The 17,574-nt window shown below is 53.2% G+C and overlaps 1 protein-coding gene and 1 long non-coding RNA gene across 5 annotated transcripts in view; one reads left to right on the top strand and one right to left on the bottom strand.

Moving 5' to 3' along the window:
- LOC309638655 lies at nt 1-10,884 on the bottom strand. The gene is made up of 2 exons (XR_014251230.1): nt 3,560-10,884; nt 1-257 (listed from the first exon to the last, which is right to left on the bottom strand). It is a non-coding gene; the product is annotated as an uncharacterized lncRNA (long non-coding RNA).
- The window catches only part of TNXB (tenascin XB), a 59,741-nt gene continuing 44,848 nt past the window's right edge, over nt 2,682-17,574 (top strand). Inside the window, exons 1-4 of one of the 4 annotated variants that reach the window (XM_082414841.1) lie at nt 2,682-2,929; nt 10,894-11,304; nt 11,684-13,423; nt 13,896-14,011. In XM_082414841.1, coding sequence (XP_082270967.1) covers nt 10,905-11,304; nt 11,684-13,423; nt 13,896-14,011 — 2,256 coding nt within the window. In that variant the 5' untranslated portion in view covers nt 2,682-2,929; nt 10,894-10,904. The remainder of the gene's footprint in view (nt 2,930-10,893; nt 11,305-11,683; nt 13,424-13,895; nt 14,012-17,574) is intronic. The other 3 variants (XM_082414842.1, XM_082414843.1, XM_082414844.1) reach the window with 3 other exon arrangements.

Raw genomic sequence — 17,574 nt, 5'->3', positions numbered from 1 at the left:
TTGACAGGCATTTATTTATTTATTTTAGTTATAAAATTTTTGGCTGCGTTGGGTCTTCGTTGCTGCGCGCGGGCTTTCTCTAGTTGTGGAGAGCGGGGGCTACTCTTCATTGCGGTGGGTGAGCTTCTCACTGCGGTGGCTTCTCTTGTGGCGGAGCACGGGCTCTAGGCACGCGGGCTTCAGTAGTTGTGGCGCACGGGCTTAGTCGCTCCACGGCATGTGGGATCTTCCTGGACCAGGGCTCGAACCCGTGTCCCCTGCAATGGCAGGCGGATTCTTAACCACTGCGCCACCAGGGAAGCCCTTGACAGGCGTTTATGAAGCAGCTGCTCTATGCGAGGCCCAGTGTTTTCTGATAAAATGCAGACGTACATAAGACATAAGCTCCTCCAAGAGCCTGAAATCCAGGGTGTGGATAACATTTTAGATAATGATTATCTCAGAACCTGGAATTATGTCTGTCAGGCCTCCAGTGGCTTCTTCAAATGCCCTGTGAGCTTGTGAATGTCTGGAATCCCGCACCCTTCTCTGACTCTGGCATCCCGTCTCTCCCCAGAAGTGGACTTCCAAAACACCCCAGGGCCATCCTTTCAGCTCTTGCTTCTTTCTCTCCAGGGTCTTCTGGCCACTGTCTGGGCCAAGTATACCTATGGTGACCATACTTCCTAAATAATAAAACCAAGGGACTTCTCTGGCGGTCCAGTGGTTAAGACTCCGTGCTCCCACTGCAGGGGGCGTGGGTTCGATCCCTGGTTAGGGAACTAGGATCCCATGTGCCGTGTGGTGTGGCCAAAAAAATAAATAAAATAAAAATTTAAATAAAAATAAACAAAAAATAAATAAAACAAAGGGTATAGGACCAAAAAGGGGAAAAAAAAAAAAAAAGGATATGACCATTAGAATTACTAGAATCTGGGGGTATCAGAGAATATCTGTTCTCTGCAGTCTGCTCTCTCCACATAATGCTGTTTCAGACCCTCCTTCATCCGTTCATCTACTTTCCCCCAACCCCTGCCTGGAGATCTGAGGGAAGCTGTTACCTATTCCAGGCTCTGGGGGCTTCGGGCCAAGGCAGAGGAAGGAAGCTGAGCCCAGCTCTATCCAAGAAGCTGACTTCATCCTCCCCATCAAAGCCAGGAAAAAAAAAAAACAGCCACACACGCACCCAGACACACGGACACACGGGGACACCCACGCGAGGGAACGTGCGAGCCTTCGCCCTCAGCCACTGGGAGTTCACGGGGCATAGGGCACAGCCATGTGCTGGACCAGCGCGCCCTGACCCAGGATCACCACACCCACGACCCTGGGGACCTGACCAGGGTACGGACACCTGTGCCCCAACACAAGCGGCAGAATCGGGCACACACAGGCTCCTGCACGCCCCTTTCACCCATGACCTGTGACTTGACCAAGCTACTCCTCAATGGTGAGGATTGTAGCTGGGTGGCAAGAACTTTATCCTCAGTGTGAAGCCTGGGATGGGGTCTCCCTCAGCCTGGATATTTCTCATCTGGCCAAAGTCTCCTTTTCAGCCCCTTGTCAGGGTGGCAAAGCACATGGGGAAATGAGACCAGAGAAGCAGCCCAGCAGCCTGATGTGGGTGTGTCTGCCACCCTGCCCTCTGGTCAGTCTTCCTGTCTCTGCCCGATATCAAAGTGACCTCTTCCTCCAGCCCATGACTCTCTCCCTAGCCCTGCTCCTGCTCCCCTGCAGCACCCAGACGTTAGCCCTCTTCTACTTTCCAGAACATCACCTCACCATTTGTGCCCCCACCCCCATATCTGCGCCTGCCTTTCGCTCTTTCTCCATCCCTAAACCTCCTAACTTTCAGGCTTCCCTTCCCTGTCTCCCCTGAACCCCACCTTCTTTCCCAAGTCGTCTATGTCCTGGTCTTCAGCCAAGCCCTTGTCCAGCCAGTGCCCAAGCCTCATCCCTCATTTCTCTAGGAATTTGCTGAGGTGAGAGAATGAAAAGGGGTCATTGATCCCGAGCTGAGAACCAGAGATTGACTGAACAGTACAGATGGGGAGAGGCAGCACGGGGACAAGGCAAGAAAAGGGGAGAGTGCAGGTGGCAGCAATGGGGCTGGGCAGGGGCAGAGGTGGGGACAAGGAGAAGACCCCTGTTGGAGAGAGATGTAGGCTTGGGAGGGAGGTTTCCTCCTGCCACCCGTCCCCTATCCTCCCTGCCCTGCCGGGAGATAATTGGTTGGGGGATGAAGGAGTGGGTGCTGGGCAACAGACAGATGGGGCAAGATCCAAGCTGGAGCAATGTGGCAGCTGGGAAGAGGTGTGGAGATGCAGGGGAGGGAGGAGGGAGAGGGCCTGGACATGGGAAAGGGTGTTGCAAGAGAGGAGAAAACAGGTCAGAGAACAGGGGCAACAGGTGGAGAAATGGTGGAGGAAAAGGAGAAATGGCATGAGGATGGGGCTGTCAAGTTGGACAGAAATTAGGGTGAGGAGGAAGGGTAAAAATGGGATAAGGAAAGGATGTGGGAGGTTGGATGAGGGCTGGAGGGGGTGAGATGAGGGTATTGTGGGACCAGAGATCCCAGATGGGGGGGGGGTCGGGGGGGTGTCAGGATGACGGCGGGAGGCGAGGAGGGGTGGCATGTGATGACGTTGGGAGGGCCTGGCAGGGGCGGGAGGGTGGGAGGACCTGCCCTATCTCCGCTCCCCTCCCTGACCTCATGCTGGTCCTCCCCTTCTCCTCCCCCTGCTCGCTGCAGACTCCCTCCTTCTCACTGTCGCAGCCCAGATCGACGGTCGGGTGGCGGCTCAGTGAGCCCCTGCTGCGGGGAACAAGCAAAGGGACATCCAGGAGCCCAGGGCTGCCAAGGGGTGCGCACCCACCCTGCCCCGAGAACCCCCTTCCCAAGGTCGGGGACAGAGCAGGTGCAGAGACACTGCAGCCGCTTGTTACTCAGGTAAGGAACAGCACTCTGGGAGAAGGAAGGAAGAGCCGGGAGAGGCGGGGACTTCTATCCCCACACCCCAGGTGAAGGTTGGCAGGAGAGCCTCCCAGAGCGGGGACTTTCCGTTGGGGCAGAAGGAATAGGACCATGCGCTGGGGACTGGACTCCCTGTGGAGGGTGTGTCTGGGAGGACAAGTCAGTGTGGGTGTTGGTGAGGGTTGGGGGTGGATGCTGGGGTTTGGACAGGACCAGGCGTGGCACCAAGGTGGAGGTGGTTATCGGTGAGCCGGGGCTCTGGGCCCTGGAGTTGCTGGGGCTGGAGAAGCCAGGGCCCAGGCGGAGCTGGTGGCCAGCTGAACCTCAGGAGGAAAGTGCTGGTGGAACCCCAAGTGCTCTGGCTGGAGCCGCTGAGCCAGAGCTCCAGGAAGGTGCCCGAGGGAGCTTCTTTGAGCACCCAGATGGGGACTGCCCAGGTGGCAGCACGTGGATTGCAAGGTCCAGGAGGGAGTTCTGGGGGTCTGGGGCCTTTAGGAAGTGCTGAAATGAAGCAGAGTCAGGACTCTCAGGTCTGGAAGGGCATGGAGTCTGCAGAGAGAATCCTAAAACTTGTTCTTGGCAGAGAGCTTTGCACCCATGACTCACGGTTCAGCGGGGCTGTGATGACTGAGAGATGCCCCCAGGGGCACAGGGGCTCCGTCTTCGCTCCATCCCCCTTCCAGGCTCTCCTGCTTCTGTTCGTCTGAACCTCCCCCCTACACGTGACACACCCTGGGTGGGACGGGCGGGACCCTTATCTCGCCTGGAAAGAATTTAATGGCTTGGAAACAACTGGAAATGGAACTGAGAGGAACTACTGGGAAGCAACTCGGAAACATGGAAACACCGCAGCTGCCGTCTGTCGGCTTCCAATCCCCGCCCACTTCCCAGACCCTCGGCCCCTCCCCTCTTTCCCTGGCCCTGCCTCCAAACCCCTGGGGACCCAGCACCTCAATTCCTCAACCTTCCTTTCCCTTCAGTCCTGGTCTCTCAGTGCAGGACCAGAACCCACCTTCTATCTCTCACTGCCCCCAAAACTCTTTCCCACTGGGGGTCCGGAAGTCCTTTCTTTTAATTTTCCCATTTCTCTGGCCCATTAGCTCCCCAGAATAAGGGGCTTCTGGATCCTCCAACTCCCCCATCTCCCGGTATCTCCTTGCCACCTGGTTCCAACCCAGTATCTGGAGCCCGCCCTCATCTCCCTCCTTCATCTCGCGGTCCTGGAATCCTTCTACCTTCACTCCTCTTGTGCCATGAGGAGCAGAGAAAAGCACGGGGATGGGGCCAAAATCCCCCACTTTTGGAACATCCCTCACGGAAGCCAGCCCCTCTCCCCACTTCTTGGGACCTACAGTCCCTGATGAGCGAAGTGTCAAAGTTGGCCACAACATGTATAGCCTGCACGCTGAGTCATAGCTTGGGAAGATGCCCCCCGTCCCTGCCAGCCCTCCAACTCTGGGGAGGATGCCGAGAAGATGAGGCCACGTGCTCCCTCCTTCCCCACAGCACACAGGCACCCCAGATGCAGCGGTAGGGGAGGGTGATGAGGGGGAAACACAAGGGACACCCAAGTTTTCTGCTTTCCTAGTGCTGAGAGAAGAGCGGGATTCTTCCAAGACTTGGGAATGGGGAGCTGGGGGGTGGTGGAGACCCGGCCGGAGAGGGGTACTGGGAAGGAGGCTCTGGGGGTGTGGCCTGTGGGGGCCACTTCTCTCCTCTCAGACCAGCTTCACTACTTTCCTGCTTCTTTCCTTCCTGCTGCAGAGACCTTCCCCCTTCCCCCTTCCCCCCACCACGTGGGGAGAGATGCAGGATTTGATTGTCGGGGTAGGGAGACTGGACAGCTCCCAAAGGCCTCCAGGGGTGTGGGGCACCCTGTATCCTCTGCTCCCCACTGGAGAAGGGCCTCCTGTGTGGTTCCCCTCACTCCAACTAAGTTCTTTGACTCACATAGCTGCCCTCTGAGCCAATGAGAAATCAGCTTTTTTTAGGCATCACCCAATGACTAGGTGTGGAGGAAATGTGAAGAGAAGATTATGTGTGTGTGCCCATGCACATGCTCAAATGTGTGTGCCTGCAAAGATGCAAGCTTCTTTGGATAAATATGAGTATACGTATATAAGAAGTGTGTTCATATTTGTATTTGTGGAGGAGCGCACATGAGTACATTTGTCTGTGTACGTATATTTGTGTGTGCACGCACCCGGTGATGTGCACGGCCTTAGACACAGGGCAACAGGATTTGAAGGTAGGTCAGAGCCCACCTCATGCCCAAGGCTACACTCCAAGCTGAGAGAAGGGCTGAGGGGCCGAGGGAAGGGCAGCTCTCTGCCTGCCAGGTCTCTCTGCCCAGGCTTTGTCGGGCAGGGTGCCTCTCAGTGTGGAAACGCTCTTTCCCTTAGTCCAGCTCCCTTCCATCTCTCATGGGGTGGTGGCGGGGTGTGATGGCTGGTAGCCCCGAAAACTCCTTTTTCTCAGACCCAGAGGAGAATTTTAAGTGTAGGAAGCCAGGAAACATGTGCGTGCTGCAAGGCGGTGCCGGTCGCAATCCCTTCCCTCCTCACCAGTCAGCATTCCCACCACTCACCCTGCCCTCCTTCCCACTCCAGCCTCTCTGGTCTGGAAGAACTGGGCACCTGCTAACACCTCTCCTTAACCCTTCGCCTGAACCTGCCCCCTGCACACTCCTCTGTTACCATAGCCCCCTCTCCTGGTTCACCCCGAGCGCCCCACTACCTTTCCTCTCTAACCCTTGTCTCCCTGTGCCCCCCAATTCTTGCCTCAGTGGATTCCACAAACAAACACAACTTGGTAACCAGCACTGAGATCAAGAAACAGGATGTTCTTAGCACCCCAGAATTTCCCCATCATGCCCCTTCTGGTCACTACTCCCCCGAGAGTGCCACACTTCTGACTTGTAACACTACCAGTTGACGATTAACGTTGTCTAGACTCAAACCTCACATAAATAGAATGTTTCAGCACATTCTCTTTTGTGTCTGACTTCTTTGCTCCACCCCATGTTAGTGAGACCCATCCATGTTACTGCATATAGTTGTAGTTTGTTCTCGTTGCTTTATTTTATTCCACTGTGTGAACAAACCACACTTTATTTAATCCATTCTACCGATGTGAGACATTTGGGTAGTTTCCAGTTTGAGGCTATTATGAGTAGTACTGCTGTGGTGGGTATATTCCTCGGAGTGGAAGTGCCAGGTCATAGGGTTGGCATATAGCTCTAGTAGAGTTGGTAGATTGTGCCAAATGGTTTTCCAAAGTGCTTGTACCATGCAGCCCTGCCAGGATCCACACCTGGCCTGCTCCCTGGTCAGCATCTGCCCCAGCTGCTCTTTCTAACCAACTTTCAGCCCCAGACACTGTCCGTGGTCCTAGCCCTGACCTTGGTCCTGTCCTTGGTTCTAGCCCTGATGCTAGTCCTGGGCTTAAGTTGAGCTATGTAAATTGACTAAATATTTATAGAGTCAATAAGTATTTATCGAGCACTTACTATGTGCCAGATGCAAGGATATAGCAGCCAAGAAAAGAAGCAGGTGCTATGCCTGCCCCCATGGACCTTACAGTCTAGCAGGCAAGATTGAGTGTGGGCAAGAAAGTAATAAAATAATCCCGCAAATAAATATATAATTATAAATTGTCATAAATACTACAAATGGGAGTTACACAATGCTGTGATGTCACGTGATAGGGGGAACCTGACCTGGGCAGGAAAGGTTTCCTGAGGAAGTGATGTGGGGTTGAGACCTGAAGGATGAGGAAGCCGAGAAAAAAGGGAAGAGCATTCCACATAGAGGAAACCATAGATACAAAGGTCTGGGGCTGTGAAGAGTGTGGGGGACTTAAGGCCAGTGAGACTGGAGTGGAGAGAAGGAGGGAAGTCTTATGGGGGATGAGGTGGGAGAGGTCAGCAGAGGCCGAATGATGCAGGGCTGTCTGTCAGTGTTTGAAGAGTATTCGGAAAGGAGACACTGAAGAGTTTTAGGGGGAGAGGGACATTCTAGTTGCCTTCGCAAGATTATAAGGGGGCAAGAATGGAAGCAGAGCGACCAGCTAGGAGGCAATTGCGGTTGTCAAGCAAAAGGTAGATAGTAGCTTGGACCATAATGATGCTTAGAGGGAGAGATATAAGCAGATTAAAGAGACATTTACAATAAAAGATGGGTAAATATGATGAAATACAGTGGTGTTGAACAGGCTGTTGGGTTTCTGGCTTGTGAGGCTGGATGACTGAGGGGGCCGTGAGCTGCAGTAGAGAACACTGAGAGGGGATGCAGTACAGGAAGGATGAACGTTGAGTTCAGTTTCAGACATGTTGAATTTGAGGTGCCCAAGAGGAGATGCCAAATAGGAGGTTGGATATATTGCTTGGAGTTAAGAGGAGAGAGTTTGTATGTTGGGGTATAGTTTGGAAATTAAAGTCATGGGTCTGGATGAAGGTACCTGGGTGGACGACTACTGCAGTAGGTCTCAACTCTGGCTGCACGCTGCAGTCACCTGGGGAGCTGTTAAAAATACTAAAGAAAATTCAGTCACTCTAGCCACATTTCAAGTGTTCGAGAGTCAATGATCTCTCCTGTCTACCTTATTGACAGCACAGATACAGAATGCTCTAAAATGGAGGATGTAGTCAACAGTATCCGGTGATTTTGAGAGAGATCAAGTAAGGTGAAGACAAACGTCTTTTAGATTTTGTGACACAGATCATTGGGAGACCTTTGGGAGGGCTATTTGGTAACCTTTGGGTTGAAAGGAGATCGGGAAGTCAGGTGGGAACAGATGGAGGTATGCATGGGATATGGTGAAATAGAAATAGCGAGTACAGATAAATCTTTTGACAACTATGGCCATGAAATAGAGAAGAAAAATATGTGGTGGTTGGAGGGAGTGTGAGATTGGGGAAAAAAAATCTTTAAGTATATTTTGTGTATCAAGTATATTTTTGTGCATATAGTGAAATGCACATATCTTAAGTGTATAGCTCAATTAATTTTTGATTATGTATACGTATGTTTAACTACCACCCAGTTCCAGGTACAAAATATTTCTAGTAATTCTATCCTATCTTGTATTAGCTCTGCCTGTTTTTGAACCTCATATAAATAGCATCATTCACAACGTTCTTTTTTTGTGTATGGTTTCTTTTGCCTAGCGTTATGTGTGCGAAATTTGTCCATGTTGTTGCATGTAACAAGAGGGTGTTTTTTCATTTTGTTTGTTTGTTTATTTGTTTTGTTTTGGTTTTGGCCTCACCGTGCGCCTTGCAGATCTTCCTCGACCAGGGATTGAACCTGGGGCCCAGCAGTGAAAGTGCTGAGTCCTAACCACTGTACCACCAGGGAAGTCCCAAGAGGGTGTTTTTGTATAGTATTCCATTTTATGACTATGCCCCAATTTATTTATCCATTCTACTATTAATGGACACTTGAGGTGCTTCCAGTTTGGGCTAATATGAAAAAAATCCCATGAACATTCTTGTACATGTCTTTTGGAGGATGTACGCAGTCGTTTCTGTTGGATATTTACCAAGAAGTGGAATTGCTAAGTTATAGGCTGTATGCCTGAGTAGAAACTGCTTACCGGTTTTCCAAAGTGGTTGCACTAATTTCTTTCTTTTTTTTTTTTTTTAATTATATTTATTTATTTATTTTTGGCTGCGTTGGGTCTTCATTGCTGCGCGCAGGCTTTCTCTAGTTGTGGCGAGTGGGGGCTACTCTTCGTTGTGGTGCACGGGCTTCTCATTGTGGTGGCTTCTCTTGTTGCAGAGCACGGGCTCTAGGCGTGCAGGCTTCAGTAGTTGTGGCGCATGGGCTCCGTAGTTGTGGCTCGCGGGCTCTAGAGCGCAGGCTCAGTGGTTGTGATGCACAGGCTCAGTTGCTCCGCAGCATGTGGGATCTTCCCGGATCAGGACTCGAACCCGTGTCCCCTGAATTGGCAGGCAGAGTCTTAACGACCGCGCCACCAGGGAAGTCCGGTTGCACTAATATCTGCTCCTGCTTGCAATAAATGAGAGTTCCAGTAGCCTCACATTCTTGCCAATATCCAGCAACAACAGTCCCTTTAACGTTAGCCGTTCTGGTGGATATTTAACGGTATCCTGTTGCGGTTTTCATTTGCCTTTCCCTGATTACTGGTTTTGTTCTGCACATACATATGTTTATTTTTCATACATTAATTGGCCCTTTGGCTATATTCTTTACTGGAGAGCCTGCTTCTTTTGCCACTTTAAAAAACTGGGTTGGCTGCCTTTTGTTTGTTGTCTTTGTTTTGAAGGAATTCTTTAGTTTAGATTTTAATCCTCTCTCTCACTCTCAATAACTGTCCCACTCTCTCTCCCCTTCGTATATAATTTATATACATATATATTCATATTCTGACATATCTCACCTATTTTCTCCCACTCTGTAGCTTGCCTTCTTATTCTCTTAATGGTGTCTTTTGATGACCTCTATGGTTAAGTTTTGCGGTTAGGTTTTAAGAAATCCTTTTTTTTTTTTTTTTCATTTTGTCTGCGTTGGGTCTTCGCTGCTGCGCGCGGGCTTTCTCTAGTTGCGGTGAGTGGGGGCTACTCTTCGTTGTGGTGCGTGGGCTTCTCATTGCGGTGGCTTCTCTTTGTTGCGAAGCATGGGCTCTAGGTGCAGCAGGCTTCAGTAGTTGTGGCGCGTGGGCTCAGTAGTTGTGGCTCACGGTCTCTAGAGCACAGGCACAGTAGTTGTGGCGTACAGGCTTCGTTGCTGCACGGCATGTGGGATCTTCCTGGACCAGGGCTCGAACTCGTGTCCCCTGCGTTGGCAGGCGGATTCTTAACCACTGCACCACCAGGGAAGTCCCTATATATTCATTTTAAATTAATTTCTGTAGGTGGACATAAGGTCGAGATAGATTTTTTTTCCCATGTGGATCTTCATTTGACCCAGGACCATTTATCACAAAGACAATTCATTCTCCTCTTAATTGCAGTGGTACCTTTTTCATTAATCAGGTGACCACATATGTGTAGGTCTGTTTCTGGACCCTATTCTGTTCTCTCTATCCTTGCACCTTTGTAATGTTTTGATATTTGGTATTTGGTAATTTAAGTCCTGAGGAAGAGGGTTCTTTTGTTTTTTGTTTTTTGTTTTAAACAGGAGCTTTTTGAGCTCATAAGGGAAGCTGATGGGAAGGATCTAGTTGAGAGTAAGGGGCTGAATAAAAGAGAGGGAGGATAATCTACACCTTAAGGTTTCTGAAAGACAATAGGAGCTGGGATCCAGGTGCTTGTGGAAGGATTAGTCTTTTATATTCATCCACTGATCCATTCAACAAAAATGTGTTGAATAGCCCCCGTGTGCCAGGCACAGGCATACAGCAGTGCCAGGACAGATGAGCTCCCTGTTCTTACGGAGTTCCCATCCTAGCAGTGGGAGAAAGATAACAAACAAGTAGCCACACAAACAGTTGATTCAGGCAGCAGTAAATGCCATGAAGAACATAAGCAGGACCCTGTGCTGGAGAGTGATGAAAGACTGCTCCAACTGGGCATCAAGGAAGACCTCTGGGGGTCAATGACATGTGAGTTAAGATTTGAACAAGAAGGAGACAGCCTCCGAGAGCTGAGTGAAGAACATCCCAGACAGAGGAAACATATAGTGCAAAGGCCCTTTAGTCTAATGTAATCTTGTAGTGTCTGTGGAACAAACAAAAATGACCAGTGTAGGTGGAGGGGGTGGAGCAGGGTGACCAAATGATATCAGAAAGCATGGTAGAGACAGATCTGCCCAAGGAGGGTATCCGTTAGGGTTGGGCTGAACGTGGATTTTCCAAGCATGTGAGTTGGGTAGATTAGTTGTGGGTGGTGGGACTATGGGTGTGTGTGTTGGGGAAGGAGGGCATTCATCTTGTCTCCTCTGTGAAGCTGCTCTCATATGTGCCCTCTCTCTCTGCAGCCTCCTGAACGATGCCAGCCCAAGGTTCCCTAACCTCCAACCTGGCCATCCTGGTGCTGCTGGGCACAGTCAGAGCAGGCCCTTTCTCTCCAAGGTCCAATGTGACACTCCCAGCCCCACGGCCTCCTCCCCAGCCAGGAGGCCGCACAGAGCAGCCAGGAGGGGGAGGCCCTTCTTCTCAGCTTTATGAGCACACCGTGGAAGGAGGGGAGAAGCAGGTGGTGTTCACCCACCGCATTAACCTGCCCACTTCAGGTAGCTGTGGCTGTCCCCCAGGCACTGAGCCCCCTGTCCCTGCTTCAGAGGTGCAGGCCCTGAGGGTCCGGCTGGAGATCCTGGAGGAGCTGGTGAAGGGGCTCAAGGAACAGTGCACTGGGGGATGTTGTCCTGCTGCTGCCCAGGCTGGCACAGGTGAGCAGGTGATCCCAGGAAGGGGCACAGAAAAAGAGGAAGGTGGAGGAGTGGGTTAGGGTTGGGTGGGCATCGCTAGTCCATAAAGGACCTCGGTATGAGTTAGAAAAAGGCATGCCTGCCTCCCCCTTGGGGGCCGTGAGTGCAGCTCAGGGCACAACTCTGAGAGAGGAGCCACGTGACTAGATGTCAGCCCTCTCCTCCCCAGCATATGTTAGGGCACTGGGAGGCCACATATATTGACAAGTTGCAGCTGGAAACTAAGATGGCCTTAGGAAATGAGGCTGGCTCTGCTGGAGAAGCTGACTCAGAGGAAGCATTATACAGGGTCAGCTGCTCCCCCAGAGAGACTGAGGCCCACCTCTTGCTCTTACTCCAGGCCAGACGGACGTGCGGAGCCTCTGCAGTCTCCATGGCGTGTTTGACCTGAGCCGCTGTGCCTGCTCCTGCGAGCCAGGCTGGGGTGGGCCCACCTGCTCAGACCCCACAGATGCCGCGGCGCCCCCCTCCCCTCCCCCCTCAGCTTCCCGGTCCTGCCCAGATGACTGCAATGATCAGGGTCGCTGCGTCCGCGGTCGCTGCGTGTGCTTCCCTGGCTACACCGGCCCCAGCTGTAGCTGGCCCTCCTGCCCGGGGGACTGCCACGGCCGCGGGCGCTGCGTGCAGGGCGTGTGCGTGTGCCGCGCGGGCTTCTCCGGGGACGACTGCAGCCTGCGCTCCTGCCCTCGGGGCTGCAGCCAGAGGGGACGCTGCGAGAACGGGCGCTGCGTGTGCAACCCAGGCTACACTGGCGAGGACTGTGGGGTGCGGAGCTGCCCCCGAGGTTGCAGCCAGAAGGGGCGCTGCGAGGACGGGCGCTGCGTCTGTGACCCTGGCTACGCTGGCGAGGACTGCGGCTCTCGGAGCTGCCCGTGGGACTGTGGCGAGGGCGGGCGCTGTGTGGACGGCCGCTGCGTGTGCTGGCCCGGGTACGCGGGCGAGGACTGCAGCACGCGGACCTGTCCCCGCGACTGTCGGGGCCGAGGGCGCTGCGAGGAAGGCGAATGCATCTGCGACCCAGGCTACAGCGGGGACGATTGCGGAGTGCGCAGCTGCCCGGGCGACTGCAACCAAAGGGGCCGCTGCGAGGACGGCCGCTGCGTGTGCTGGCCTGGGTACTCGGGGCCCGACTGCGGCGCCCGCGCTTGCCCGCGCGACTGTCGGGGCCGCGGGCGCTGCGAGAACGGCGTGTGCGTGTGCAACGCGGGCTACAGCGGCGAGGACTGCGGCGTGCGCAGCTGTCCTGGGGACTGTCGCGGCCGGGGCCGTTGCGAGAGCGGCCGCTGCGTGTGTTGGCCCGGGTACACAGGCCGGGACTGCGGCACGCGCGCCTGCCCTGGCGACTGTCGCGGGCGCTGCGTGGACGGCCGCTGCGTGTGTAACCCGGGCTTCACAGGCGAGGACTGCGGGAGCCGACGGTGTCCCGGGGACTGCCGCGGTCGCGGCCGCTGCGAGGATGGCGTGTGCTTGTGCGACGTGGGCTACGAGGGCGAAGACTGCGGCGGGCGCAGCTGCCCCAGGGGTTGCCAGGGTCGCGGCCAGTGCCTGGAGGGGCGATGCGTGTGCGACGACGGCTACGAGGGTGAGGACTGCGGCGTGAGACGGTGCCCGCGCGACTGCAGCCAGCGCGGCGTGTGCCAGGACGGTGTGTGCGCCTGTTGGGAGGGCTACACGGGCGAGGACTGCAGCCTCCGTACCTGCCCCTCCAACTGTCACCGGCGCGGCCGCTGTGAGGACGGGCGCTGCGTGTGCGACTCCGGCTACACCGGCCCCTACTGCGCCACCCGAACCTGCCCGGCGGACTGCCGGGGCCGTGGACGTTGTGTGCAGGGCGTGTGCGTGTGCCACGCGGGCTATAGCGGCGAGGACTGTGGGCAGGAAGAGCCTCCCGCCAGCGCCTGCCCCGGGGGCTGCGGGCCTCGGGAACTGTGCCGCGCAGGCCAGTGTGTATGCGTCGAGGGCTTCCGAGGCCCCGACTGCGCCATCCAGACGTGCCCCGGGGACTGCCGCGGTCGGGGAGAGTGTCGTGAGGGCAGCTGCGTCTGCCAAGATGGCTATGCAGGGGAGGACTGCGGGGAAGGTGAGTGGGCAGCCTCTCCCAAAGTGCTGGGTCAGGGACTGGAAAACTGGAGCCAGTGGGAAAGCCTGAGTCTGAGGCCTAGGAGCCCAGGGAATTGGAGGAAGAGTGAAGGGGGGGGTCATATATTGGGGTGGGGGGGCGGGGCAGTCGGAGGAGCCAGGGAGCCAGTGTCCACCAGGGGCTGCAGAACCGCGGGGGCCATGCCTGCAGGCGGTACCTGCCTTCAGGTCTCTGATGAGCAGATTGGGGGCCCCTTTAGTTGCTTTTAGGGAGATTTCGTGTTCCTGGAGATGGGGGGCAGTAAAGGAGACCCAAGGTCTGTTCAGGCCGCTGCCGGCTTTGCCCCACCCCCAGAGAGGAGTCGGAGCTTGGGTGGATCTCTCAGAGCGGCCCTGAGTAGGAGGAGCCTGTGATGGTGAAGGTCGGGGTGCCTTGGGCTAAGCAGCTTCTCATATCCTATTCTCCTGGGCAGAGGTGCCAGCCGTTGAGGGCATGAGGATGCACCTCCTGGAGGAGACGATGGTTCGGACAGAGTGGACCCGGGCTCCTGGCAACGTGGATGCCTACGAAATTCAGTTCATCCCCATGGTGAGAGCCAAGCTCCAAGAGGGGGCTGAGTGGGCAGGACTGCAGGGAGGGGGGGTCCCTCCTGCTCACCTCAAGCAGGAGTCCCAGGTAACCAGTGGTTGCGTCCAGCTGGCTGATTCCCGAAGCTGTTCTAAAGGCCTGCTCATTCTGCCCCACCCCCGGTGCAGAAGCCTTTGCAGCATTGGCCCACTGCTGCTGGCAGCTCAGGCTGCCGACTCCATTTTTGTCCATCACTGTAGTCAGTTCTTTTTGTTATTGCTGGATCCAAATCTGCCCCATTCTAACATCCATCCCTTGGCCCTAGCTGGGCCTTCGCCAGCCGTCAGAACGTGTTTTTTGCTTTCCCTGCGTCTTACACCATAGGCTTTAAACTATTTGGAGACATCAGCCATCACGTCACCCTTCATTCCCTCCAGGCCAAACCCACTGGTTTCTTCTCCCCTTTTCCTTAATGCTTTGTTCTCTGAATCCTTCACTTTTTGGTTTTCCTCCTCTAATGCCTCCTGCTTTTTGCATGTGCCCCCCCCCCATCAAAATGTGGGAGCAAAGAGGAGCCCAGTCGTTCCCCTGGCTAACTCTGGCTACCCTGGCACTTTTCTCAGAGTTGACATATAGGAACTTGTGGTCAGTTCATAACTGACAAACTGTCAGTTATTTTGATCACATTTGATTTTTTAAGTAACTTTTAATGATAAAAGTCATATAGGCTCAGTGTAGAAACTTTAGAAAATATAAACAAGGAAAAAAGAAAGAAGGAAGGAAGAAAAGAAGGAAGGAAAAAAGAAGACATTCAACTACATACCCTTTTTTTAAGCCTAAATATAAGCCTTTGCATCTGGCTCTCTTCAGTGTTATCATTTTTGCTTTGGGCCAACCTGTCCAGGCTGTTGCAACACTCTGAGTCTGTGAGCTGGTTCCCCTACCTCCGTGTCATCGGTGCATTGCAAAGCCTCCTTTCTCTGTCTCCTTCCAACTCACTCTTAAAATATTTGGGGGCACCCTAAGGACAAAGACTGTGGCCTCTCATTAGAGATTTCCCTTTATGCAGATCGGGCTTTTATGATGTGTTTGGTCTCCTAGTTTCAAATCATCTGACATTTCTACTGTCCAAATGTTTTCCTGCATCATCCCACAAATGCCGTTGGTGGGTAGGCCATGTCATTCTCATCTCTACCCAGTCAGGACTCTGGAAAAATAAGTAAGTCCCAGGGCCTAAACCTAGGAAGCCTCTAGGACAGAAGGGACAGCTCAGAGATGCTGGCTGTCACCCCCACCCCAACTGGCCTAGTCGTTCTAAGTCTTCTTATTATCCCCTCAAGGCCAGACCCCTGCCATGTTCTGTCTCTCCTTACGCCCTGGTAGAAGCAGAGGCAGAAATCCCTACTTTGCTGCACAACCAAGAGAGCTTGGATTTTTCTTCTGTTTAAAAAAAAATTATTTTCAGTTATAAAAATAATGTAATCACAAGACAAGAATTTGGCAACTAGAGAAAAAAACAAATAATCCTTGGCTGTTTCGCACTAAAACAAGCACTGTTAACGTTGTAAAGTGTTTCTCCCACTCTCTGTGGAGAGTGTGTATATTATTTGCACCATTTTAATCTTGAGAGGGTAGGACTTTTAAACAGAACTTTCCTAAGGAACTTCAGGGAAAGAAGAAGTAAAATAAACACGAGATAGAAGGAGCTTACAGGGTAGCATCATCTCCCGCTCTTAGTAAATATGAACTTATCTTTGGTGTTCTCAGGGGGTGCAGCCTCCCAGCTGAAGCCCTAGGCTTTCTCCCTCTCCGTGGGGCCGGAGTGGTGTTGAGCTGGCCTGGGTCTAGCTTGGCCATGCTCTTAGCTCATCTGCTTTGCTCTGGGTATGGGCCTCTGTCACATTCTGGGTTCTCTGTGAGCCTGGGTGTGGAAAATGCTCCCATAAGATTGGTCCCCAGACACCTCCCTTGGACTCCACATCAGCCTGTGCTACTGGCCCTCTGACTGTGCTTTCTATGCTTTTTGTGGCTGGCCCCTGGGATTGTGCCTCTTGCCTTGGCCAGCACTCTCTATCCATTTCTGTTGGCACAGAGTACATTCAGTAGCTGGCTGTCCTCTGGCCACTGCCATCTTCCTAGAAGCCTCTCTCTACCTTATCCCCACCCCTTTTCTAGAACCACTTCTCTCTCAAAGCCCAAACTCTACTATTCCTGGCTAAGGGACACACCTAGCTACTGGAATGATTTTCAGAACACAGAAGAGGAACATTCCTGCTTTCCCTGCATACGTGGCATTGTTCCTCTGACTCAGTGGTTCTCAAAGTGTGTTCCCTGGACCTCCAGCATCAGCGTCACCTGGAGCACTAGACATGCTAATTGTCAGACTCTACCCCCAGATCTACTGAATCAGAAGCTCTAGGGGGTAGAGCCCAGTAAGCTGTGTTGTAACAAGCCCTCCAGGTGATTCTGATGCACCCCAAGCCCAAGGACCACTAACTTAAGAAATGTTGCTATTTTGCAAAAGGCAAGGTCTTCTATGAATGTGAGAGAAAGCACGAAGAAACTGAGGGAGGTGAACCCCCGAACAGAAAGACGTTCAAGTATTCCCTGTCTGGGTGTATTCTGCAGCCTGGAAACTGGGGCTATGCCACGTTTTCACTGGGACACAGGCCCTTGCAGCCTGAGAAAAGTTTGTTTGGTCTGGTCTGAAAAGCAGGGTGAGGATGAGGTAAGCTCCAGGGACCAGCCAAAGTGGAGTCGCCCACCTGGGGCCATGAGGTTATTCTCTGGGGTATCGAGAATAGAGTTAGAATCTTGCCAAGGACATCAGTGAAGCAGCCAAAACTCTCACCAAGGGGCAGAACCAGCTGCTAGCATCTGGCTAGAGAGCCTGCCTCAGACCAGACAGATGGTGCTGAGAGATGTGGGTTAGACTGACAGTGGGACTTTTCAGGGGACTGTTCCCAAATGGATCTCAGGAGGGACTACAAAGCGTTTAAAAGGTTCATGTAGGTGGTCTGAAGGGAGAAGGAGGACTCTGGGGATGGGCTTGTCTTGCTGAAAGGACCAGACATCATCAGGGAGCACTCAAAGTGTGCGTGTGTGTGTGTGTGTGTGTGTGTGTGTGTGTGTGTGTTGGGTTGGGGGAATAAGGGAACAGAGAATAAGTTCTGGGAAGGAGGAGGAGCACACAGGTCTTGAGTTGAGACCAGTCTAAGGCCTCGAAGGATGGGGTATCCTAGGGCAGAGTGAGTAGGAGAGGGATGGGGATCCTGTGTGCCCAGGAAAACTTTTCAGCCAAGAAAACTCTGACAAAGCTTTACTTCATCCTCAACCCAGAAGCCTCTACGTGGACTCTCATCTGGTTTTATACTTTGGTGTTTACTATGCCGATTTCCCCACGAGTCTCTTGGTTTAGGAGAGTACCTTTTGAAATTTCCAATCCTACTTGGCTGGATGGAGGTGTCCCCATAACTGCCAACATAGCTAAACAGAACAGAACGTCTTTATTAGCTGTCCTAGACGGACAGCCCGGCGAAATGCTGGGCTGTTAGACCGCTCACAAATGTCCATTCCTCCTGTTT

Source organism: Balaenoptera physalus, assembly GCF_965194825.1.
Source record: "Balaenoptera physalus genome assembly, chromosome: 11".
Lineage (NCBI taxonomy): Eukaryota > Metazoa > Chordata > Mammalia > Artiodactyla > Balaenopteridae > Balaenoptera > Balaenoptera physalus.
Note: the sequence above shows the minus strand (reverse complement) of the source record. Positions and strands in the feature narration are given on the sequence as shown.